This window comes from Poecilia mexicana, unplaced genomic scaffold (assembly GCF_051168715.1).
Source record: "Poecilia mexicana isolate PSO_F unplaced genomic scaffold, ASM5116871v1 scaffold_15, whole genome shotgun sequence".
Lineage (NCBI taxonomy): Eukaryota > Metazoa > Chordata > Actinopteri > Cyprinodontiformes > Poeciliidae > Poecilia > Poecilia mexicana.
In genome coordinates this window covers 24,072,410-24,099,379 of record NW_028263384.1, presented here as the reverse complement: position 1 = coordinate 24,099,379, position 26,970 = coordinate 24,072,410, and the positions used below count along the sequence as shown (strand labels likewise).

The 26,970-nt window shown below is 37.5% G+C and overlaps 1 protein-coding gene across 2 annotated transcripts; it reads right to left on the bottom strand.

The window, feature by feature from the left end:
• Nucleotides 1–1,805: 1,805 nt before the first annotated feature.
• Nucleotides 1,806–25,986, bottom strand: tasp1 (taspase, threonine aspartase, 1). 2 transcript variants are annotated; one of them, XM_014984044.2, is made up of 14 exons: nucleotides 25,555–25,975; nucleotides 24,842–25,043; nucleotides 24,116–24,183; nucleotides 23,197–23,265; nucleotides 22,719–22,839; nucleotides 21,738–21,822; nucleotides 21,583–21,662; nucleotides 21,325–21,431; nucleotides 19,167–19,286; nucleotides 17,401–17,479; nucleotides 12,523–12,633; nucleotides 9,670–9,777; nucleotides 8,808–8,881; nucleotides 1,806–3,077 (listed from the first exon to the last, which is right to left on the bottom strand). In XM_014984044.2, the coding sequence occupies exons 2-14, from the start codon at nucleotides 24,969–24,971 to the stop codon at nucleotides 2,985–2,987; spliced, it is 1,245 nt and encodes a 414-aa protein (XP_014839530.1). In that variant the 5' UTR covers nucleotides 24,972–25,043; nucleotides 25,555–25,975; the 3' UTR covers nucleotides 1,806–2,984. The 2 variants fall into 2 exon arrangements, with proteins under 2 accessions (XP_014839530.1, XP_087869088.1); XM_088012962.1 differs by lacking the exon at nucleotides 1,806–3,077 and adding an exon at nucleotides 6,301–7,687 and having other exon boundaries at nucleotides 25,555–25,986.
• Between the last annotated feature and the right edge of the window lie 984 nt (nucleotides 25,987–26,970).

The following is a 26,970-nucleotide window of genomic DNA, read 5'->3' as shown; positions in this document are numbered from 1 at the left end:
ATGCCGAGGCGGAATGGTGTCTTGGAGGTGGTGAAGGGGCAGCGAACATGAGGAACAAAAAGCTGCGCGGCCGTGACTCCGCGGTGACAGCACCGCTTGGCATGTTGAGGACAGCAGGGCAGACAGGCAAGGCTGCTTGCCTTTGATCTTTATTTGCTTCATGTCTGTTTTGCATTTATAGAGCTTTGCTGAACGCATGGCATTGGACACACGGAAAATGGCTCAGGACCGGTCCGCGTTTTAAAGAGCCGGGGTCTTTTTTCAAAGCTGACGGGATCCAGAGCGAAGACGAAAACTCCACGGTGAGTAGAGAGGAAGGTTCCCCAGTGGCACGGATTAGCCCTGATGAAAATCGCTCGCTCTCTCATAACACGCGGCTAATCATGTCGGTGGAAAGTTGTGAGGGTATGGGAGGGTTACTGTCAGCGGTTACGTCAGTCTCCCTTTAGATGGACCTTTAACATCAAACTGAGGACAGGTGGCTGCGGAACAACACACACAGCGTACTTTTCGCTAACATGCAACACTTATGACCTCCCAAATTCACTTTGCGCCTTAGTGACACCAAACAACTGTGACATGTTACACCTTAGGGGCAGACTGACTGCATATCATCACTATGTGGGCTGATCTCACAATCTGGCATAAGGCACCGACACTGACGCATTTCTACTTTCAAACGGTGAATTATGAATCTTTTCACAGTTCTGCTGCAAATACCTCTCAGACACCACAATGGCCACAATCCAGAGTCAGCAGCAGCTGGACAAAGTGTTGCTAGAAAGACTTCCCAGCCTGCAAAAAGGTTCAGAACGACAAGAAGAAAAGAGGAAAGGAAAAAGCACTGGAATATTACATTGATTTTAAAAAGAAAGCGAGCTGCTTCCTTACTGTTATTACATCACAAACACCTCAGCTACTTTGATGTTCGGCTCTTTTCTGGCATACTCTTTGGCTCTCAGAAGTAAAGAGCCCTGTTATATGTTAAATGCTAGATTTGTTTTCCCCAAATAAAGTGTCATTTAACCTGAACGATTCAGATTGGAGAAAAAAATCAGATCTGAAAATTTTGGGGCTTTCTGGCTTAATGTTTTAAAGGCATAGAGCCCAAAACTTTTGAATGAAACTACGGTAATACTTTGTTGAAGCATGTTTTTATTAAAATGTATAAATACTGTCTTCTTCAAGTACAGCAGATCTTTGTTCCAGATTAATCAGATTCACCAAAACTAATAGTGAAGAAAATAAAATGTAGAAATTACATCAAAAACTGTTCATCCAGCTAGTAGGTGCGCATTTATTCATGCCAGGTTATTGCACTTTTTTTTATTTACAATCCTTTTTACTGATTTGTTTTCCAGTTACATTGTAGGCCAATTGTCAGATCATGTTTTTTCATTGTGGTGAGCTCCACACTGACTGCTGTCCAAAAAGTAAACAATTTAGTTGCATCAGTTCTGAACTGATCTGCAGGACTTATCAATATTTAAAGCAGCTAATTATGTAGGGTTATTACATCACATAGCAGCTACTCAAACTCCTTTTTTCTTTAAAACGCCATATTTCATCATGTTTTAAAGCCAGAAAGCCCAAAAATCTTGAATGAAAACATAAATAAATCCCACTAAATATTTCTATTGGGTTTTAAATCAAGCAAGTAACTTTAAAACACACTTTACGTACAGAAAAAAACAGCCTTTTGCCCCTATGACCCGGCCCTGGATTAAGCGGGAAATGATTGATTGTTTGATGGACACAGTTGGAAAAACTCATTTCATATTGGGGTGTTAAAACACAGACAAAAGTGTAGCAAGGTAGATTTTATTCAGTTTCTCAGCACTGCAGATTTTTGCACATATATGGTTTGCAAAGCTTATACAATTCAATATAATTTCTATATAGAAATCAACAGGAGTTTTTTCATGTTACTAAGTAATAAAGTAAAATAAGCACATCAGCTAACCCCATTGTCCCCAATGTAGTTGGGGAAAAGGGTGACTGTTCAGACAGTCACCCTTTTCAAGTACAATTCAACAGCCCCATTTCATGGGCCTGACATAGACATTTGTTTTAGCTGGATTCTTCCAGCAGGAAAATACAGCCTCTTTGCCAGTGGGACTGCGGAAAAATAAAATGTGATTTATAAATGATAAGTAACAGTCGTCACTCTGGAAGTGCTCGGCTTCCTCCTTATAGATCGACTCTGTAACTACAGGGTAAGAGAAAGTAGCTCTCATTCTAGACATGCAGTATTTATGTATGCACATTTTATAAAGGAAGCAAAACATTCAATGCCTGAAATGATAGAAAATAAGCGTTATGCTACATTTTAAATAATGCTGGAGTCTTAACAGTACAGGTGGTTACATAACAAACTAATGCATTTTTTTTTACTATTGTTAAAAATCCAAGGCTCTAAATTATTGCAAGCAAAAATCTTGAGTAGCAGACAGTTCAAAAGGTGCACTTTTACATATTCCATACATTGTTGTTTGAAAACAAGCAAAAAATATCACAGATTTGAAATTCATAAAAAATGTGAAAATAGTCACATCTCTTCTGCAACACAATATAGCATCCACCCTGTTTCCCTAGATTATAGCTTTTGTACAAAATGCAGGGAGGTATTAATTAGCTGGGGGGAAACAAGAAGTATCAAAGAAAAGTAATGGTACATCAATGTAATGATGCATCAAGTTTATTCCAGGTGACACTGGAGAGCTTGGAGGGTAAACTGGCATAGAATGCATACTGGAGGCCGGCAACGGCAAAGGGAAGTCCTATAAGTGCACTAAGTAGTAGCTATCGCTCATCACTTCTTCCTGAACACCTGTTCAAACAATGAAAGCTTATTATCTCTGGCATCGCAAAGGTTGTGGGAAGTTGGGGGGTATGTGTGAGTGCCTGTATGTGCATTGTCTGAGTTCGTATAGGAGTATTGCTAAGGAAGCCCCGAAGAAGAGAGAGAGAGGAGGGAAAGCGGTTCAATCCACCATGCCCATCAGCCGACACACCCCTCCCTCGATGGCCAAAGACTGGCCAGGAACCGTTCCAGGAGGCAATCTGGATATGTGAGTCTGCAGGCAACAACAAATAAAAAAACACTTTTAAAAGCCCCAGTATATTTTAAGCACAAGTAAAAAAAAAAAAAAAAACATTAAAAAACAGAGTGACTCACACCAGGCTTCATTTCTAATTTGGTTGAACGTAAAGGTGCCAAACTCCAGCCCACGCGAGTGACTTTAGATGCCTCCTTTCTCCAACACACCTGAACCAAATGAATGGCTCATTAGCAGCCCTCTGCAGAGCTGAATGACCTGCTGATGAGGGAATTCAGTCATTTGGTTCAGGTGAGGTGGAAGGGTGAAGCCTCTAAAACACACCACTGGTAAAACCTATTCCAGTGATTGTTTTTGAGCCAACTTTCTCTGGAAACTCTTCAAATGGGTGAACAATCAGTAAATCACAACACACAAAAAGCAATGAGGCTCAAACATGGAAACTTCAACTCAAACACTGGGAGATATAAACATCTAGTCCACTGGTTCTGCTTGTCACTGTTTGCCACAGAGAAGTATGTTACCAGTTTGCTCCAACCATGTAAATCCATGAGCTTCAAGTAGGCAGTGTGTGTCCAAATCAAACTATGTGGCTGTCTTTAGCAGTGTTATGAGTAATTTAGCAGGTCATTGTCAGTTGTAAAAATTAAAAAATAAAATAAAAATTACATGTTAATTTTCCCAACAGTGAAGAGTTGTACTTAGCAACCTTATTTTACCAAGCTGGGCCAGAAAGAAACTGAGAAAATATATTACTAACAAAGACAATTATAGCAAATAATCATCTCATTTGGATAGTACTTGAAATTAAAAAAAAAAATCACACAGGAAAGAGAAAGATAATCACCTCAAAATGTGCACATTACAGAGACACACCGGTAGATTTAAAAAGCTATAACTACTTCATTTAACTGGTTAATTTAAAGAATTTTGGACTGTTTATTAATGTCCAGAGAATACAAATTTGCATTTATTTTATTTGTTGGAAGCGTTTCAGTAACTTGCCATGTGTGATTAGATCCCCTGAAGATATTCAGTCAGCATCATCATGTTTGTATTTTTTCAATTTGAACTGACCGAAAAGTTGTAAGAAAGTCGCAAACACAGCTGTGAAGGCATGAGTGATACTTCCATCTGGGGATCACAGGTCATCGACCCCCCCCCCCCCCCATGTGCCATTAATGGCTGTCATCCTCCTTCCTTTCTCTTGGCAGAAAGGCTAACGCTGACTCCTTTCCTCTTGGGGGAGGAGAAAATCCAACTGATGAGTCAGGCCACTGAGCTGGTCCCACATAACTCATCCAGATGCAAGAATCGACTGGTGCTGTTTGGTGTCGGCTCAGACTATTCCCCTGAGCAGCCCGAGGGCAACTGTCACTACAATGGGACAGCAGCCAGACAAGGTCAACCACACATGGCAATACTCTCAGGGGGCCATTATGCCTCGTACGCGCCTCTGAGTTCATCTTCTTCCCTTCATCTTGTGAAAATGAGGTTAAAGGAAGGTCTCATTTGAACTGTTCGATGGGGGGTGGGGGGTCCTCGAATGAGTCATGATCAACTTAAACTAAATGTTTTCCTTTTGATGTTTGTGACCAGTGCAAAACAGTTTTCACACCAAATACTCCACTGAAAATCCCCACAGGGCACAGTTAACTGGCTGCTTGAATTCATAAGGCTGACAAAGACAGTTTAAACCTATAATATATTTACACCAATACATGTGAGGCTTGTGTCCTGTTAAAAGCAACAGGGTCAAATAATGACGCTAGTCTGACGTAAACACCTCAAGATACAGAATCTGAAAATACAAGAAAAGAAGGGGGATGTTAATTTTATAAGATAGAAAGGGCAGCATTACTGAGCAGCAACAATCTGGAGTTTATAGCCAAACAAGTGAGGAAAACTGTTTTATACAAACATCCAATGAGGATAAAGGGGAGGCTTTACACTTCATAAAAGGAGATTAACATGTATGTCAAGCAAATATAAAATGCTTCTCTAATGGCTTGTTTTGGCTAGTAATACCCAAAATACTGATTTTTAGGGCTTTGTTCTTAGCTGGGGAAAAAAAATGCAGGAAATGTTGAGTAAATGTTGCACATTATGCATTTATACAGGCAGCACCGCTGCAACATGTCTGGGACAAGTCTGATTTTCATTTAAGCTCTGAAAACAGCTTCGAGCACAAAAATGCCTAAACAGACCAACTCTCTTGCTTTTACTTGCATTAAGGAGGGCATTTCAACACATATTAATATCACAAAACCTGCTTTAAAAAGCTCTGTCTGATACACTGCTAGCCTTTGGAAGCCAGCCTTGAAAATGGCACCACCGTATATAAAATGAGGGGTCACCTGGTACCGCAGAGTGCAAAGAAATTGGGAATACAACAAATGGATGTGCATGAAATGTTGATTTCATGGGAATCAAAAGCCCAAAATGACTTTAGGGCCAAATGACATGTCTGGAAAATAACTGTCGACAAACTTAAAAAGTCTGTGTAGCATACTTGAGGCTGTTGTATCATATCTGTCATAAACAACACGCTCAAGCCCCATTTAAAAAGGAGAAAGTGTAAATATGCTAGAATATGGTTTTTAGGATTGTCAGTGGTGCCAATGTTAACATTTCCTTCACGAGCCACCACTGCTATTGACCAACAGAGAATTTCTGTTTAAGAAACATGCAAAACTTCTGTATAAAAAAAAAAAAATAGCTTCAAAAAAGAAGCAAAATGAAGTAGGAAAGAAAGAAGGCATGCAAACCTGTTTACAACTTGTTACTCGGTGACCAAAGTAACCACATGACAGGGCAGCAGCTGTGTCAAAATATAGCATGAACAGGACAGCTCATTGTTCAAATGTTTAAGAAAAACAACATTCTTTGTTGACATAAATGTGTTTAAGAGTTACAGAAGCCACACATTAACACCACAGTGTACACGAAAGGATAAATGTAGCTCTATGACCAAGCTCTTGTTTTTTTGTTGTGGTTTTCAGATTTTTTCCCTCTTAGAATAACTACAAAGACAATCATATGCTATTTTAACTTTTAACTCATTGAAAGATGAATAATAAAAAAAAAAAGTTTTTTTTTTGTTTTTTTTTTTTAAAGATATAAAATAAATAATATCCAGAAAAGCGTGCATGCTTTTTTGATTTTCTCTGGCTTTACACAATTGAAGAAGAAAATCTTTATAGTGGTTAAGATGTAAAAGAGGAGAAAACAAAGCTCTGTGTGAGGTTTTACTGTTGTCATTCTTTGTCTTTATTCAACCGAGGTGATCAGAAAACAAAATTCAGTCTAAACCAATGGTTTGTAGATTTGCAAAACATCATTTGATTGAATTCAGGGTAAATTCAGGTGAATATTTGAATAAAACCAGATGCTCTTCCTCATGAAAACACTCGTTATTCCACAGTGAAAAGTGGAGAGACAAGAGAACGACTAAATGTTTAACAGATATCTGATATAAATGGGAAAAATATAACACGACCGTACAAGTGTCTGACAATCCATGCTAAATCAACATTCTTAGCAGAGATGTTGAGAAAATATGCACCAGATTGGCCTTGACCAGAAAATGTTTGGTCAGAAACCAAAACGTTCACTCTTTTGTCCTACCAGTAAACCCACCATATTAAGTGTTTAAAGACTACATTGAAAACACTCTTTAGTGTGAAGTCTGTTACTAAAAGAAGAGTCAAATTTAGCCTTTTTTTTTATTTTGTTAGTCATGGTAAAATATCTGTTCAATCACAACTGGCTAGTGGTATTTTTCAGGTCAGAAATGCCCCCTATATACAGTGTTGTTTTGTCTGGTTTTCTACAAACACTAAGCTATCTGAAGAAAAACAATTCAAAAGACACCAGAAACCCAGTGACCTCTTTACCAAATACTCACGCTGCTGTGTAAAAGCACCTTTCATGTTTTATCACATTTAATCAGAGAAAGATGAACTCTGGCTGGGCAGAAATGGTCAGCTAATAGGAATGGAAGGAATGTTTGAAGATTCACAGCCAAGGCAGTGAATATCTGAGCTCAGAAAACTGTGCATGAAAACATGGTGTGAGAAATACATGTTTTGCAAGAGTTTTGTTATTTTAAACTTCATTTTGTTTTAAACAAGGACTTAGCACAACACTGGCACCCTTTGTTCCAAACTACTTCTGCTTCTCCTCTTCTCCAAGTTTGAAGATTCCCACAGATTTACCATCAAGGTCATGGCCATGCAGGTGGCACTTCGTGGGCCTCTATAGCAGACCACAGCAGCTGGGACTGCAGTCTGAACGCTTTAAAGTTCCTATCTCTTGCTATTTGAACTTCATCTGACGGGAGAGAGAAAACAGATGCTGTTCACCATGGTACCCCTTTAATGAACGTATGTAGGCACTGAGCAGAAAACATCTCTGGTCCCAGCTGGGGTTCAGCGAGGGAAATCTTGTTTTGCACCCGATGAAGGAGCATGACGGACAGAAAAGCCAGCTGCTCTGGTGTGCAGATGGCATAACACAAGAGGCACAGCTCGAATCCCACAGTCGCCCTCCAGCAGAGGCAGTGTGAGGTTTGGTGGAGCAGCTGTGATCCTGGCTGCGCTCTCCAATATCAAAATCACCACTGGTCCCTGAAGAGGAAGTGGACACCCGGGCCCCAGGAGATTCAGAGATGGCTGACTCCTAAAGCTGCACTTTACGCAAGTAACTTTTTACTGCTGAATGTGAATAGTTTGGAGGCTACTCAAATGCAAATCATGAATTTATAATGAAATAAGCGTGCTTTATTTTTTTTAAAGTACCTTGTTTGATGTATTGTGATTCTGAAGAAGCCTGCTTGTTCACTCAGACAAATATATTAGGCATCATGCACATTTATAGAGATTTGCAGGAAATTACACTGATGGATGAGTTTCAGTAACCTTTAGGATACGTTCAAACCCTAAAGGCTGTGATCAGAGAAAGTCAAACCACGAGGAAGAGAAAGGTACAGCTGAGGAAGGCGGGACAGCACACAGAAAGCAAACACTTAGAAATATGATCCAGACTGTGATACAGAGATCATGCAGAAGACTGTATCAGAAAGCCCTAATGCTCTTAGAAGCCATAAAATTTTGCTAAAATGTCTATAAGCAATAAAACTTTAAGTTTAATGGTACTATTCAGTGAATGCATGTATCAGTTTTAAGGTACTGTTTTCTGTTAAGCAGATTGTGGAGCTATGACTCCACTATCACATACTGAGAGTGACGTTACCTCCTACTATAAATAACTGACCACCCTTCACTGAAAGCAGGCTAAAGAGACAAGCATGGTGGCTGTAGTTTTTAAAGCAAAATCTGAATAAATTAAAATCAGTATCAGAAATCTGCCACAAAACTTTAATTGGTGCATCCCTACTAGTAACAAAACACTTGGGTGAGGATGAAGGTTTTCCGAAGATATTACTAAGTTGCAGCATAAAGTTCACATATAATGAAGGAAAGAATAAGAGCATGTCAGGAATATTAACAAACACAGCTTGCACTACAGAATAATTGAGGAGTTTGTCTGTTTTTTCTTTTACATTAACAAATTGTAACACAGGAGTTATTTGGCTTTTATAATGTAATATTACTGACATAAAGCTATTTTTTTAAATATTTTTTTTCTAATCTGTAAAATTCTGATGTAGGACAAGTGTTGTTAAATATATTACTCTATATACTAATATTAATATATTTTACATTATCAGGCAATTCAAAAGCTCACCTTTGCTTTGCTGTCCTGGGCAGACATGTAGCCAACACACATGCTCTCTGTGGTGTGACTCCACAGGAACTCCACTGTGGAGTGAACAATAAAAACATAAAACAGGGCTAAGTTTATCCAGAATAAATAACATAAGGCATCTTTTAGCATACAAAATGTACGTAATCTAAAAGCCCTACAACATGTCACACAAAGACACAGAAGTTTAGAAGCAAATCTGTGATAATGGACCATTTTACCGTTCTAATGTGAAGAACGTGACATGCTGTTAATTCCTACGTCAACAGTTATGAAGTCAACCAATCAAGTTTATTTATAGAGCACATTTCAGCAACAAGGCAGTTCAAAGTGCGTTATATAATAAAAACACAAAAATAAACAGCCATAAAAGACACCACGCAGTCAACAATGGAGAAAACCAGTAAACATTACATTTTGCCAAGTGCCAAAGTAGTGAGAAATGGTCACAACTTTGGAAACATTTCAGCCTGATTTTGATCTTACAATCTCAGCCCAGCAGAAAGAGACGATTCTGTCTCAAAGCTGCAGGTAGAGAAACCGGATCCACGAACACAAACAGTCAAACTGAGCAGTTCTCAGAAGGAGCCACTTGTGCAAAGATTAGCAGTTGATTCCAAAGTGGGAGGTCTGAGTTTGAATCTGAGATGAAGGGGGTGAAACCAGAGCCTGACTGCACAAGTTAAACCCCAGACCACCAGCGAGGAAAGCCGCGGCATCTCCTCCCACTTTTACTCATTCAACCAATCGTTAATTTATATATATATATATATATATATATACAGTCAGAACTGGTGTTAGAGGAACGGATCTGTGCACAGAGATGCAAATATTAATGCTTTACCCATTGCGGCTTGAATATTTGGAGATGGCTGTGCTTCCACACATCTGCAGCATCTCAAGACAATAACTCCACCCAGAACACGATCTTCACTGGCCAGAAACGGTGAGCCTAAAAACGTAAAGGGCCAGAACATTTATCTGTGACCACAGGGCATCTCTTTCAATCAAAATAATTTAGAAAGACATACACAAACAAAGAAACAAACAAACAAAAAAAAAAAAGGATACAAGACAATAGCAGATTGATCTAATGCCTAAACTGTGCAGTGGGTATATAATTGATGTATAATAACACAAACAGTCTCGATGGCCAGCAGCCAGTTTGATTTCCTCAAATATTAAAACGTAAATATGCGTCACCACTTTTTGTTGCTTAGTTTAATTTCTGTAGAGGATTTCAAGACCCTATACTTGTTGACCAGAAGTAGGGTCCTGACTGCAACGTTGGGTATCAGTGATCTAATCAACTGAAAGTAAAGAGACTTACCAGTTTTATTGTGTTCTATTTTCACAGAAAACCCTTTATTCTGGAACGGTTTGAAGATATCAGTAAGTTTCAGTGCATAAACGACTTTATGTGGCTGCTAGTAGTAAACGTAGTAAAAAAGCTATTAACCAGACAAATCATAGGCTGACATTGATACGTTAAGCGGCTCTCGTGTTCAGAAAGGACTCGCTTTTATTAAATCATAACTACCACAAAATGTAAATAAGCTTTAAACTTGAAAAGATTTCCTTGAACCATCAGTCCTAAATGTGCCCCTAGCATTGGGTTAAATCCAGGAGTATTGAACTTCAGAGGCATATTTTTTCTGCCTGACTTTTTGAAACAATTATTGAAAGCTTGGTGTGGACTACACATACCCCAGTCCCTTTAATCAAATGAAAGGGATTTATTGAAAACCTTTCTTCCCCGTTGAGTTATTTGCTGTTTTTTTTTTTTTTTTTAGCCAAGTTAAACAACTGGAAATGATTATTCTCTTCTGATGCAATTATCCTCTTTAGCAGTCTGCTAAATAAAAATATTTCACTGCCTTCATGTGGCCAAAATGAAAGGGATAATGACAGGTAATATGCGCGATAATAACAACAAAATTAACAGGGAAAATAGTTATCCCACCTCACATTAAAAAACAAATAGGAAAAAAGAAGCACCTAATTTGTTGCATGATGAAACTGCAAATCTGAATGAGTTGTGCTGATCTTGGTGTGGTGCAAATAAATTCAAAAAAGCCTGGTGTGTAAAAGGAACAGACTACAAACAACTGCTGCATAACTTGACATGTCTTAAAACAGGAGCAAGAAAAGTAAAAAAAAGAAAAAAGAAAAAAAAAAAAAAAAAAACAGGGCCAAATGTTTTATTTGATGAAAATATTTTGTCTGCTCTTCAGTGCTCTTTTTGTGTCTTTCAAAAACGTTTGTCTCCTTCTTATGATGTTCCCTTGGCTCTAAAGTCTCAGTTTGGGCTGGGAAACAGAATGCTGGTATGTGTTTGTCACTTCTACTTGCTAAACAATGGCTCAGTAATTTTCGGTTTTGGTCGCAGGGCACACAAACACCCAGAATTTACCTTGTAAGAGTTGTCTTCAAAGTAACAGCAGTGTGTTTAAAAAAAAATGAGCAAAGCTCAAAAAGGGTTATTTTAACATATAAATGCACTGGGAGAACTGCCGACTCTGATTTGATCCAAGATCTGGAGACAACTTCACATTCTCCTTCTACAGGTGATACTCTTGCCTTTTAGTGTTTAACCTTTTTCTCCTAGACAAAGCTATTGACTGTGACCAACTACATGTGCTTTTGTTCATGCTAAGATCTATCAAATCGCATTAGATGTGATTCTCTCCTAAAAGGAGCTCCTGGTGCCATTAAGTCCTTACTTTTCTCTGAAATAGAAAGTACTCATGGGTCAGGGCTTCTGTTTGATAACTAGTATCAATTGGAATGAATGCAATTATTGTGGGACCTGTCTGTATGGTTCTTTGACAGTCACAAAGAATAAACAGAAGAACTGATGTACTTTCCATGTTAGTGAAAAGTGAAAAGTTGATAGAGGCAGAGCCAGGGTGAACCGTCTTTCCGGACTGAATTCCTCCCTACCTTCCAAACTTTCCAAACTGTAGAGAGAGAGAAAAAAGGCTAATTATGGCCCTAATAATTAGTGAAACAAGTTTGACATTTTTACTGTCTTAACATATAAAATCTGATGTATATGGCTTCAAAGACGTTTAGTCGATTTTAGCCCATCACGTAGCTTTGATTAAGTCGCACTGCCATAAAGATTTATGGAGCTGTGTTTAAACCTGATGTGAATTGAGACAGAAACATGAAATAACTTCAAACTGACCTCAGTGTTGGAAAACAAATACATCACAGAGCCAGACATAGATGGACTTTCAGAGGCCAGAACAAGGCTGAAACCACCACATGTATCCACTTGTGTTTTCTTTGTTTCCTCTGTTCTAGCACAGACTGGTCATTCACTGCACAGCAAACACACTTAACGAGGATCTCTAAAACTGGCCACCTCAGGGAACTCAGCAAAATTACACCTTCAAATAAGCACGCAACAAAACGTGCATGTCTTCTTAAATCTTCTGCGGCCGTCGTCTGTGATGTGTGGGACATCAGTTTACTATTTAACAATAAAACGTTAAAAGTTGTCTCTTTTGATTCTTTTTTTAAACGTTTCTGGTGGTTCACTCATTCTTCACGGGGAGGAACATCTGCTTGTTTAATTCCCTCAATGCGTTTGTCAAAAACGCAGCATTGTCTTGCAGAAAATGTGTGTGTGTGCGTGTGTATGTGTGTGTTTGGAAAATAGTGGTCATCAAGGCACAAGCGGGTGACTCACTGATGAACTTGTTTTGCATAGCCTCCAGCAGCGCTTGGTGGGCATCTTCAGATTGCATGGCAGCGGAGCATTCCCGAGCCAGCATGGTGCGAATCAGATGCTCGCCACACCCTGACAAAACACACACAGCGAAAACCAAACGTGGTTAACACTTTGAGTTGTCACAGATTTAGACTACAGTCTTCTTTAAAAAATTTTTTGAATATATATATACTGATGAGTCTCGTTTGTCAGATTAAAAATAGCTTTTGAAATTAAGCAAGTGTTAAGCATACTTTTCATTAAGTCCACATTTCCGTTTTTAAAAACAGTTTTTATGCTGGTCTAATCTTATTAGCGGTTAGCAAAAAATCATCACAATGAAGAGAAATAAGGGTGCTAAAACATCAGTCTTTGTCTAATTACTCCATATAATGAGTTATACTTGGTGATGGAGTTACTAAAGTATTTCAACAAAATTCTAACATATGGAATAGGTATATGGCTTTTAAGTCAAATTAACTCTGAGGCTTTAAGGTTAGGTTTGAATTTCCAAGTGCAGCAATTAGAAATCAAACACAATTCTCCACATTCTTTATCTCAATATTGTAGCCTTTTTCAGACTTCTAATTTCTTGTATTTTTTTATGTGCATAAAGGATTTATTTGGCTCTAGTGGCTTTTTTATTTGATCATGAAGCTACAGGAAAGCAGGTCGTGAGAGGCGGGGAAGATATGGGTTGTGCGGTCTTCACCTGAACCGCAGGCGTGCTCTCTTGTAGTTTTCATAATTCGAAATATGAACCTCGAAATCTCTAGAATGGCAACTGGTTCTTAAATTTGAAATCTTTCACAAATAATTAAACACAATAACTCTTTTAGCTGTGAAAAAGTATCCAAAGCTGCATTGGGGTACCTTAAAATGTTTCTGAACATTGGCACCATTGTTTAGATTTTTTTATTTTAATCCAGAAAGCTGCAGTCTTGGTGCTTGGTTTATCATTTTCATTCCAATTGAAGGTTAAGTTCAGTTCAACTAGAATTCAATGTTGTCCAGTGACCAAACAGATAGCGAATGGGCTCTTTTAGGATTGAGAGTAGTTTACCATAAAGTCAGCTAACCTAACTCTAATTTTGCCAAAAGGAGCAGTCCAGTCAAAATTACGCCAAAAGGTTGGCACAACAAAAAAATTCTAAAAATCAAACAAACAAACAAAAAAAACACTTTTTTGACATTTTCAAGTTGAAGACCTATTGTGATAAATTGTCATGTGGTGTCTGTACATTATCTAGCCATTAAAATCATCCCTGGTTAAAAATCTGAGCATTATGCAAAGTCACAGCATTTTTCTATTTGTTTTCCAGTTGGTCTAATTAGGGATGGGAGAGTCGGATTGCAACCTAAAGTCAATCTCCAGAGCATCCAAAAGATTTTTCAATGGGATCATTGTCTGGAGTCTGTGGTACACTAGTCATGCACTTAAATACTGTCTCGTCTTCCCTTAACCACTTAAAAAAAAAAGACAGAAAAGCAAAACGAATCTTGGCATCGTCATCCTGGAATATGTCTCTGCCATCATCACACTGATGAAAGAAACAGGCTATTCAACAGATCCTGGCAGTCAACTCAACAAAAGTTTTAAGACACATAAAGTTGTTGAATACAAATATTTTCTACCATAGTCATCCCAGATTATTCTATTGTCCCCCAAAGCTTTCCAAAGTAGACATGATGAGTGAACTATTTACTTCATTTTTACAATGGTACATCACTTGAGTAACCGAAAAACAAAACGGACCAAGCAGACCGCAAGCTAATGTATTACTGAAACTTTTAAATATTTCTTAATATATATTGTTGAAGAAGTAATATTTTTGCTTTTCTCGTATGCAAAAAATGTTTTTTCATTCAGCCAGCTGGTTTGCTGTTTGAACCAATATGTGAGGAATGGGCATAACTTTCTACCATAGAACCAGAAAAAAAAATCCGGTCACTCTCGCACTTACTTTAATATCTAGCTGGAAATAATTTTAATTAAAGACTTAAGATGAAAGAACCGTTGTAGGGCTAAGCAGGAAATATATAAAGCATGTAGTGAGCTGCACAATCACTACTACTAAATCTTTTTTTTTTTTTCAATTTAATGTTATTAACCAACAACAAGTGATGTGTTAAGGGAAAATTAAGACATTTTTGACTCCATCACTGAAAATCTGTGAAAAGTAAAGCATATGATTACAACAGAAAAATGAACAGGAATCTGAAAGTTAAAATAAAACCCATTTGACGACAGAGCGCTTGTGAAAACTCATATAAAGGCTGAGGAATAATACAGCCTCATTGTTTCTGTAAATACGAATTAAAGCTCCCATAAACCTCCAGGTAACTACAACAGAACAAAATGCAGGTTAGTAACTATGCAGGCCAAGTGCCTGGAGGGATTTCCAGCTCTTGCTAAAGCAAGGGAGAGGGCTTCTCTCGCCATCGACTCTGCAGCTTACCAAAGAGCCTCGCAGAGGAAAGGAACCAGAGATTATCAATGTGGCACGAAGAGCTGGATATAAAATTGAGACTTGCAACACAAAAATAAATAAATAAATAAATGAATGAGCTAGTAATTGCAGATGAAATCTGTTTCTAAGCTGATGCCTCAGTGACCACAGCAAAGCCAAGACCAGATGAAGTAATAAAACTATGACCCAGATGAGCCACATATTACAAATCTGACTAAATCGGAAAAAGGGAAGAGGGGGAGTAGGAAGAGGTGGTGGTGGAGGGAGAATTGCGTGTGGCTCTTTGTGAAGTGAAAAAAAGGGGTGACATGAAGGGTAAGGTTCACGCTCCTTGTGTCAAATTAAAAAATATTGTTTTTCTGTTTCTTTTGATGGAAACGGCTTTCAAGTTAGGAAATGAAAAACAGGTGTTGAGCTGGAACCCACATTGTGCTTTTCAAACCCGTAAGACTGGCTTTGTGTTGGTTACATCAAAGCAAAGAAGCCACAATATAGTAAGACAGGGTGAAGCGAAAATACACACAGGGAGGAGGCATACGCACTTGATCTGCTGAGATAACAGACCAACCTTTACTAACAGCCTGCTCAGATGCAACAGGTACACGGCAATCAGCTGAAATGCATAGAAAACTACCACCTCTAACCTGCAGGTAGAGAGCATCTGTCATCCTGTTTGATCACTTCGAGAGTAATATACCAACCATATTTAAGAAAATGACCATGATCTGCCAGCAAGTTTGGAGAGATTCTTGTTTATTACTTTAAAACAACCAAATAATTGCAGTGGATCACACCATCAAGTCAGCTCTGTGCATAATTCAGGACGTATTAGAGGTTCAAGTACACAGAGCTCAAGCTGAAGCCTGTCTGATCAACTCAGCTCATCTGCACTGAGACGCATTAGGCTACAGATCCACATCAAAAGGCTTCTAATGTTCCCCAGAAGCTATGCTGGAGACATCTACACATCTTAAAAGAATACAGCCTTAATTTAAAACCAGATTGCATTGACTTGGTTTCTAAGACTAAAAGGAAAGCAGACTTTCAGCTGCTCAAAATGCAATAATCTACTCAAAAGAAGGAAGATTGTTCTCTGGATGGTGGATTTTTCTTGACTGGAGAGGACCTATTTAGATAAAAAGCTGTTACCTTAAGCCAAAGAGAGGCAGGGCTTAGTTTACAGAGATTCAATGCAACGTTTGCCCCATTTTGTCATTTTATCACCACAAATAAAACCTGCATTTTATTTAAATTCCGTCTGATAAACGAAACAAAATAGCACATATTTCTGAAGTGGAAGGTAAATTATGTGTAAGTTACAGTCCCCTTGAGTCAACACCTTGTAAAACCACTTTTCTCTGCAATTCCCTAAAACTTAGCAGGGTCTCTCTCTACCGGCTTTGCACATCTAAGGACAGAGTTGTTCAATATCACGAAATAGTTCAAGCGTAATCAGACCAGAGAGAGTGGCTGTGAACATCAGATTTTAGGTTTTTCCATCAATGATTAACAAGATTTATGTCTGGAAATTAACTAAGTCTTTCAAACACATCTGCCCGTTTCATTGTACCTCAAGCTAGAGTCACTGTCCCGTTGAAAGACTGAGTAGCATACTGAATGGTTTTGATTGGATCTCTTGAAGGCTGTATTTGGTTTCATGTTTTGCGAAAAAGACACACAGCTTTGTTTATTAGTTTGTTTACTCTACTGTATCCAACAATGCAATGCATAGCTGGTCTGCTGTGTTTACATCTGCACAAATCAACCGCTCCAAGGGGAGAAAGGGCTATGCCTTCACCATGCTGAGTACAAGTTTCAGATTAGGACCATTAATGATACCTACTTAATATATTTTGCAGACATATGCAAATAGCCATATGTGGTAAATAGCCACTTTAATAGATAAAGACCTATATGTGGGTCATATTAAAATAAAATGACATGATTTTTCACATAAACAGAAATTTAAGCCCCAATAAAAATATCCCACATGAAGGTTAAGTCAAATATGATCATTTAAATGTAGACAACTATTCTTAGCGAGTTTCCCATTATTGTATTTGATTCGCACCAGTTCTCCTAGTATATCTACAGCAGGTGTCCCATGTCAAATGTCACTAAAAATCCACACAGCTATGCAATGCACCTGGCATGCAGCTGGCTAACTATGGGTGGAGTATGTTGACTCAATCAGCTCAGGAAGTGACTGATGTGAATCTCTCAACAGGAAAATTTAGAGGTCATCGGAAAGCACTGTCTATTCATTCACATCCTGGCCAAAACAAAAAAGACGGGCCAGTGGTAAACAACAGAGCCACTGCACTGTTGCATGTTTTAGCACAAACGCCTAAGGAAATGCAAAGTTGTGTGGAACAAGAGGTTATACCTGAGGTACTCACTGCTGTAGAGTAAGAGTTCATGTTACAGGCGTTTTCAGCCCAGCAGCCACATCCATAATGAGCAGCCTAGAATAAAAACAGGGAGAAATGAGACTGAAAATTAAGAAAGGGTTTGCTGAATTAGCTTTAATGGAAAACTATTACAAACTCTTAAATGCTACCTCTGGCATTAAAACAAGAAAGGAAAGCTGCAGTAATTATTTCAACCTAATTAGCGGACCCAAGACTCAGGGCTGAATATGAGCGTAAAGTTTGCTAATTAGTTTGAGGCAAACAACTCTACTAACTTTATCCATTCAAGTTTCATGTTGTAGCCATTTTTCAGTTGTCCTACATTAAGAAAAGCAAAAGCCAGGACTACTTTCAACTGGCTCAAAGTAAAACATTTACTGTACACACGTTTGCAATCATGTTAAACAAAGACATTTAGTGTGCTGGTAAGTTAATTTGTAGTAGGAACTCTCATTAATTTAGGCAATATCCATTAGGAACCAGAAGTTTATTTGGGTTATTACATCAGGCTGAGGCAGCGCCAGACTAACATAGCAAAGGGAGAAAAAAAGGTGAACAGAAAGCTGTAAGACTTCAGCGGTAATGTCATGATGTGCGGTGGTTGGAGGTGAGAAAGACGCCGGTGAGCCCAGGTAGTCATGATAAAAATGATCATTTTAATAAAGAATCGGGAGCAAACTCATAAATACAGGTAGCACTGGAAACAGACGGAAGGACAATAGACGAGGACCGACAAGGGACAAAGACAACAGGTGGACTTAAATACACGAGGGTAATCAGGAAACTTGACACAGCTGGGATCAATCAACAGGGAGGACAGGACAGAGACTCACAGGGAAACAGGACTAACACAGAAAATCTCAAAATAACTACACAGAAAAACACAGATCACAACAGGTAACAGCTGTCTGCTGAAATATCCAAGCTGCTGTGTTTCAGCTTTCCAAAGGCGCATTGATCAGTAAAATTTTGGTAACTGTGGAACATAAAAAATATACTAGATGTCTGCCAGGAGGAAATCTTGTTTGAGAATTAGAGATACAGCAACAAGCAATTAGTGTATCCTTGCATTCTTTTATGCTGTGACCTCACAGTCAGAAGCTAAACATAATCTTTTATGAGGTTATAGAAATCTAGATTGATTGCTGTTACCCATAGATCTTGAAAGAAAATGAGAATAGGTTAAAATATATATTGGGAGATCAGAGTTTTATGAAATTGGAGAAAGAAAATGGGTCACAAAGGTCTGATCGTTGCATCTCTGCTAGCCAAAAAAAAAAAAAAAAACAATAGAGAAGGCCATCATATCGAGTTAAATGGTCATACTGGAGGAAATGTTCTGCTTTGCTGCCCCAGAGGCCATGGATGTCATATTCAACTATGAATTGTCCATTATACCAAAAGCAGCAATGAATCCAAATGTTTCAGTTGAAGCAGAAGATACTGGTTATGATCATCACCAAAAGATTACAAAAACTTAGGTACGGAGAGTCATGAAAGTCTAGATCTGTAAGAAAAGCCAACATCAAACTAGGGAAAAATATATTATATCTGTTTACTTACATATATTTTGAAATGGACAAGTGGATTTTACTTATATAAAGAAAAAATAAAGTCGAATTAAGGGTTTTGGATTTCAATTTTGTGTGCTTACTTTTGATAACAGAAACAAGTGTATATATTAAAAAACAAGCCACTATGAGAATAAATGTATCATCACGATAGAAGAGGGTGATCCTACCTGGCCAACCCTTCCAGGATGTTTCATAGCTAGGCCTCCACTGGACACAGCTGCAGCCACGTTCCCCTCCGAGTCCACCACAACAGCTCCGACTGTGTCGAGGCACCCTGAGCCGTTTTCCTACATCACACCAGGAAAGAAAAACTATTCGGGTGGATGGAATAACATGAACACAAATGACAATTCCTTAAAAATTTGGGCAACAAAAAATAAATAACGAATCATTCAGAGCCCACAAAAGACAAAACTTTGAATATTTACAAAATAGGCAAGGACAGCATGCATTCCTGAATCCTCTTCCTCCCCTTTTGTCTTTAATAAAAATGTTATGCTCTAATTTAAATTGGCTCTTTCTTTCCCTGATTACGGTTTGTGTCGGAAGTGATTTGTTTGCGATCAGTCCATAGTGGATGATGAATTAAATTCTGGATGTGAAACGTGCAAATCGGCATCCTAACACGTGATCACAATTTCACGTTCACCAGAACCTAAATACCCTGACTAAACCTTGGAATAAAAAGGAAAGAAACAAGAAAAGAAAACAGTGCGAGGCTTTTTCTCTTCCATCATCTGCTCTCTTGAATCAGTCATCTCTCTGGGGTTGTAAGACCAAAACGAGGCCAGAGCCAGCAGTTTCAAAATTAAAAACCATTGTGCAATACAGCATCCATGCCTTTCACGGATGGCTGTAAATGATGGCTCCAAAACATGGGGAAATAAAAATTATGTCAATATGTTTTAGACTCCTTGGACATTTTTAACTATACACCATCAGTACACAGGTGTTTCTTGTGCCATGAATTAAAATGAGGAAAAGAGGAAAGATTTTATTGCTTGGCAACGAGTCAGGAAGGCATAAAAAGAACATTGTGCACAAAATTAAAAACAGGCAGCCCAGGCCATGTTTCTAATAAGTTGTTACATTAAACCTGGTAATTTCCTTTTAAATGTCAACTGCAAATTTAAAACCAAGAATAATTTCTTCACTGCATCAAATAGTCACATATTAATCTTCCAATAGGTCACGCGTTTGGAAAAGAAAAACAAACACTTCCTTTGGAATAACAGCCATCTGACAGAAAGATTCATCATTGAATCATTGGTCACTTGAACAAACAAGCAGCCCATAAAAGCTATTTGTTTTCTTTTGCATTGAACATTTTGTGAGTGAACTATGATGTGGGTTTACTAAACCAAAATACGATTAAAAAGTAATTCCGATGAAGTTTGCATGCTACATGTTTATTTACGTTGCACAAGATTCACATGTGAACCAAGATAAACGTTCCCACCCTTTTCTATCGCCGCTTCTAGTGGCAGGGAGTTCATATGAGAATGAACGTTTTAAATGATTCAGTAAATACTGACAGGCTACCAAACTTTACACCAGGTAGTGTAACATCCATAAAACAGAACTAAGTAACATAAAACAAAACAACAAGAACTGGAATAAAATGAAAGAATAGAGGCAGATATTATTTTCTGTCGTTTAAATCCTGTTAATTCCACAACAGTAAAATGTGCGGTGTGCGAGAATTTATTGAAATGAACCATTTTACTTTACAATTGTTAAACTGTTCAATAAAGAGAACATCAGGGTACAGTGTTGCCTTTCTGCTCAGCTGTGTCTTCACTACAACAGACCAGAGCAGCGCTCACATCACTCACCACTCTACCCATTGATCTCTTGCTCCGTTTTTTCCTAATTTCCCTTCAAATTACCAGTCACTAAAGTCAAATTATACACATTTGATTCTTTTTAGTGCAGCCATTTGAAATCTATGGGCTTTTAACATGAAAGTTGTTTCTTTCTGTACTCCTTCCTGAAAGACCTGGCAACATACAAGTAAATTGCTAGATTTACACATCTTACAGTTGTGATGCTAAATGCAGCTTAAAGTCAAATGTAGTCATACTCCTGGCAGATTGGGATTTAAATTATTTTCACTCAACAAATAAGTTCATTTCTGGAGTGGAAATGAGACTTTAGGAGACAGTTTTAGAACTTGCTAGACTTTCATAGACATCCTCAAGCTTCTTCACCGCAAATAAACATTTCTCCTTGAGTTTTTTGATGACTGGATAAATGGTTGAGTTGTGTGGACACTCACTTCTAGTCAAATGTTCCCTTTTGTCTTTGATAAGAAAAAAAACTCACGTTTTCACTTGATTGTCGTCTTTTCTTTGCCTGGTTTTGTCCTGTGTCCATTTTCTCTGCTAGCTCCATCTTTCGCTTGTTCCTCTTGTATGCAGATAAACTGAACTCTGGATGTGACAAAATAATGTGGCCCCAATTGCATCCGTATAAAGTAGAGCAAGTCTTCTAATTTCGTTTAAGGTGTGTTGGTTTATTCACTGTCGAATACAAATTCTCACATTTTTTAAAAATGTTTATAAATAATTCAACAATACTCACTTGTTGCCATTTTCTCCGAAGGGCAAGGAGGTATTCCATGTCCCACTGCCCAGTCATGTGCTCCTCGCCCCACCAAAAAGCTACAGAAAGACAGCAGAATTAACAAGAGGGAAACGCTAACGTTCCGATCTTTGATCATGAGGCTTGATAGTCACCAGGGTGGTATTCTGCCTGCTGAGAGCTTCCCTTTCTGTGCTTCAGTCAAGAGGCAGCTTGCAACTAAGACAGGGTTTTTTATACCTGAGGAGAAGAAAAAAACAAATGAAGTCATTCATTTAAGCAGAGCATTACAGTGTAATGAATCCATTGAGATACATGCCTTACAAAACATTTAAACCCCCTTTACCAGAGTTTGTTGCAATACAAGCATAAACTTTAAAGTACTTTTTATGACAAACTAACAAAACAGTGACGGACGATGATGGTCGCACATCTCCCTGAACAAACCCCTCAGTGATACATGGTGACGATGGCAGCGTCATGTTGTGGAGATGTTTTTGTTGAACAGAAATTAGAGAGTAGATCTAGTCAGAGTTGATGGGAAGATGGATGGAGCTAAATACAAGAGCAGACCTACAGAAACCCTGTTACTTCAGACCCAGGTGAAAACTCTTTTTCCACAAGGACAACAACCCTAAATATGCAGCCGAGGCTACAATTGAATAGTTCAGAACAGAATATATGCATGTTTTTGAATGACCTAGTCAAAATCTAAAGGTAAATTCAATAGAGAATATCTTTCAGATTCTCTTCACCCATTCAGATTAAACTATTTTCGGAAGAATTGAAACTTGACCATAAAATCATTGTAAAAATGCAATAAAGTTTGTGCATGGAAAATAATAAAAAAGGGAAGATGTCTAGAGATGTGAATAGTCATGTAAGGAAGTAAAAGTCAGTAAGAGAACATGCATAAAAACGATGCAGTAAAGATGCTGCAAGTGTACAAGTGAGTTTAAATCTAAGGGAAATCAAGATGTGGAAATACAGATTTATGAACTGCAAAATAATGTACTAGTTGTTTTCAAGATGCAAAAATTACTGTATAAATGCTGTTGCATGAACGGCTGCAGTTGTTGTGAGAGACTGGAGAGGATATCAAAACACATATAGATATGTTAAGCGTAGAAACTAACCACTGATGGCTCCGACTGCGCCAAAATGAAGCGACTTCCCGTCCATGATGCTTGCATCACATTCAATTTCCCCAGACAGATTAAGGTTGGAGCCCATGCCAGCATTTGTAAAAGGAGAGTCCTGACAGCAATTAAACCGAGGGGAAAGTAAACAAAAAACAATATCTAGAGCAGAAAAATCATTTAAAGAAAGGAATGTCACTAACTATTTAAGATAATACCCCAACAGAGTTTGCTCATTTATAATCTGCTTCTAAAAATGAAATTGTCAAAATATCCTTTTTGTCAGCTAGCATGCAAGATAATATCTTTTGTTAAGGTATTTTCTAGTGTTTATTTTGATAAAAGCAATGATTAAGAAAAAAAAGTATCTACAATATCCTTGCAGTCGTTTTAAATAACTATATGTCACTTACTGCATGTCAAAGTCATACAAACCAGCTCGTTTATATTATGAAATGATTTTTATTCAACCAACCTCTAGTTCAACCAGGGCAGCAGTCACAGCTTCCACTGCAAGTGCACCTGCTCTCAATTGGTCTACAGCCTGGAAAAAATAATGACTGAATTAAAACAATGAACAAATCATGGTGAATGGGTGCAATGCATTCTATTATTCTATAAATGTAGGTTAAACACAATGCATCGAATTCAGAGAAACATAAACGTACCCTGTGTCTAAAGCACCCCATTCTGAAGCAGCACACAAATGTTAAACAGTGCTAAAGAAAATGATCCACAAAGAAAGCTTTTTAGGAATACTATAAACTACTTATTTACAGTTGCGAAAATACATCGTCTACGTCACAAAATAAAACTGTGAAACTTGGCTCCTTGTCTGTATTGTGAATAGATGGTATGTAAATCAGTCTAAACAGAAGTGGATTCTTGAAAACTATCTTGAAATGACAGAGAATAACAACTCTTGTGAGAACACCACAACCGTCTCAACAGAACAGCCAACACAAATGTTGGAATTGTGCTGAAAATATGTTGCATTTGTGGTTGAGTTTGAAGAAATATATTTAGTACCATCAAACAAATAAAGAAGGATTTATTACTTCGGAATCACTGACAACTGATTTCTTCATTCACAAAGGCTGCCTTTAGACTTGTAAAGCTCTTTGCAACCTGGAACGTAGCTTGATAATTGCAAATTTGGAAAAACATTCTTCTGTTTGAAAATAATAACTGTGCTGCTACAGTTTTAATATCAACTGAATAAGTCTGCGATATGCAACAGATATAGTATTCTACACATTGTATTTGTTAACGTTGCCTTTCAATAAGAATTCTACTATATTCTCTGCCATTTCACCAATCTCCTGACAGATTCTTTTTGTTCCAAGTGAGTCTTTATCCAGTGTAGGAACATAAGACTTACAAAGTAAACTTACCCGCTGGCAGGCTCTTTTACACACATGCTTATATTCCTTTGCCTTAGATTCAGAGTGGTAACCTGCTCCTGAAAGCAAGTGATTAAAAAATTACACAACTACCTGTGATATACTTGAGATGTTGTGTTGCATAAAAGAAAAATCTAAATTTATCAATTTGCAAATATCCTAAACCCAATGCTATTTGTTGATAAAAAAAACAACTATTTTTTGGTTGTATTTCTTTGCATATTTAAATTGAATTCATCTAACAGGAGAGAAAATAGCTAGATTAGAAACATTGTGAAGTGTATCATACATATGTGGCCAACTCCTAACAACTTTAAAATATGAGAAAACATATGAAGAAATGAATGGTGTGTCAGGATACTTGCAGAATTTTATGTTTATTTGGAGGGTGATTGCCTGGTAAATAAAGGCTTCACAAGGAAAGGATTTCTGTGACATAATTCATTAAGCAAGAGGTTTTATAAGTATAGGATTACAAGAAGGTTTAACTAACTGTAGTAGTCTAAACCAGTAGATATTCTATAATCTCTAAATAGTCTCCCCCCCCCCCCCCTTGTCTCATTTTAGCTTTACGTTTTCTTTCCCGTCGTCTAATTGGTTGTGTGAATGTGTGATGGCTGAAACTACTTGTTGCAAATGAAATGCCTTATGGGAACTTAATTAAGTAAAGTGGAGGTGTGGTTTAAAAACACATATTTTAGTGTTTTCCAGACTAACCTGCATGCACAAGGACAAATCCACCAGCACATTTTGCCTTTTGACTCCTGCATGCTTCCTGATTGTACCAGGAGTTGGTCATCACAGAAGAAGGCTGCTGTTCTTCAGTACAATTAATTAAACTTTCCATACCCTCAGCATAACTTCACAAGCTTATCGTTGCCTGTCACGCAGCCTTAACAAAATCATTTTCATAGCGTACCTGCGAGAGGACCAGAAATGTACACATTAACATCGAAATTTAAAAGTGGAATTATTTGACTGGTTAAATAAACAGTAAGAACTTCTTGCAAAGCAATGTATACAGCACTGTATCAGTGAAGCCACAAAGCAACAGGCAGGTATTTATAATTCTACTTAGAATAAATCATTGTAATAAACAATCAGTGGTCTTTTAACAACCAAAAGCAGTTTTAAATCTGCATTTGATGAGTCGCGTGCAATTTATTGTCATGATTTGTATGGATAATATCTGAAAAACATTATTTTTTTACGTATAAATGTACATTATTCGTAAGTTTTTGAGCAACGAACAATATTTTCCAGACATACACAATTTGCCTTATCATACTGCCATTCGTTTTTGTGTGTTATGTGTCTGTTATACGGATAAAAATACACAATGAACAAATAAGTTATTAAAACTTTAACAAGTTGTTTTCTTTAGCGTGTTAACCAAAAGCTTGCTAACACAAGAAATTGTTCCGACTTACAGTTCTCCCTCCTCTCATATCAGCGACAGAACTGGCTCTTAACCTTCAAATTAGCAGACAAGGGTATAAAACATCTGAACAGTAACTGTCCTCATACTTTTAATCATAATAAACTTTGTTTTTACTCTTTCGTGCCCCAGAACAGCCCATGGCTAGTTAGCTGAAGCACACGGAAGCACTTCCGGGTTCAGACTCTCGTTGCTAAGGAAGTGCGGTCTCCAAATATTGGCTCACGTGGACGAAAGGGCGCAAAACACCCAGAATTCATGGAGACGGATGAACGTTAGACCTTAGACATGTACGTGCGACACTGTACGCGATACAAAAAAAAAATAAAAAAAATAAAATAAATCACACATTCGGTATATTACAAAGCGATATCAACATAATGAAACATAAATATTCACGCTTGTTTCAAACAAAATCAATCTATTTATAAAAAAAAAAAAAAAACACACTGGCAAGCATACATCAATCTTCAAAACTATCATAAAACACAATATTTCCAATGTTGGTAGAAGTTTGATATATTAAGCATCATGACATTAAAAAAGAAGCCATATTCATAGTTTGCATGAATACTGAAACACTGAAATATTGGATGTTAGTAGATTAAACTGTGTTAGAACATTCATGAACAACAAATACCTACTGTCGTTTAATATACCTCATTTTTTGAGAGTTAATGGATTTAAGTGTCTTCATTTGTTTGTTGTTTAATTTTTCTTTTAATCATGTAAATCACTTTGAACTGCCATCTTACTAAAAATGTGCTAGACAGGTAAAATTGTCTTGCCTTATAGTATAGAAAATTGTCACCTACTCACAATTTTGCACTGCAAAATATACTTCATAATACAATATGTGTTTTTTCCAGTCAAGAATGGATCAGCATGAAGCAGTTATGTCGCTTGTGGGTTTGGGCTGGGAAGCACATAATTTGCAAGCATAAGTTGAGGAGCATAGGAAATTCTTCTGATTTTATGATTGTTATTTTAAATATGAAAAAGATCTAACCAAATTTAAATTCCTGCTGCTATTTCTGACCCTGAAGAACATTGTATGTCAGTTAATATTTAAAAATAATAAATAGTTGGCTTCTTTTATGTTTACTGTTTTTCAAAGAGAACATAACATAGCAAAAATATTCACTGTCAAAACGTGGCATTAATGTACTAATTGTTGTACTACTTTTGGTAAAAATAAAATAAAAAGATAAAAACACTCCTATCGAATGATGGTGAGTTAGGTTTTTTTTTCCCTTCATATAAAAGGTCCTTGCAATCAGACACCCACACCTCGTGAAAAAAACATAAGTCACAGAAACAGAAATGTTATATTTAACAGTTGAACTTCCAGATTTTGTGCCTGGATTTTATTCATGAAACTCTAACTGAATCTCCAGTTGAAAGAAAG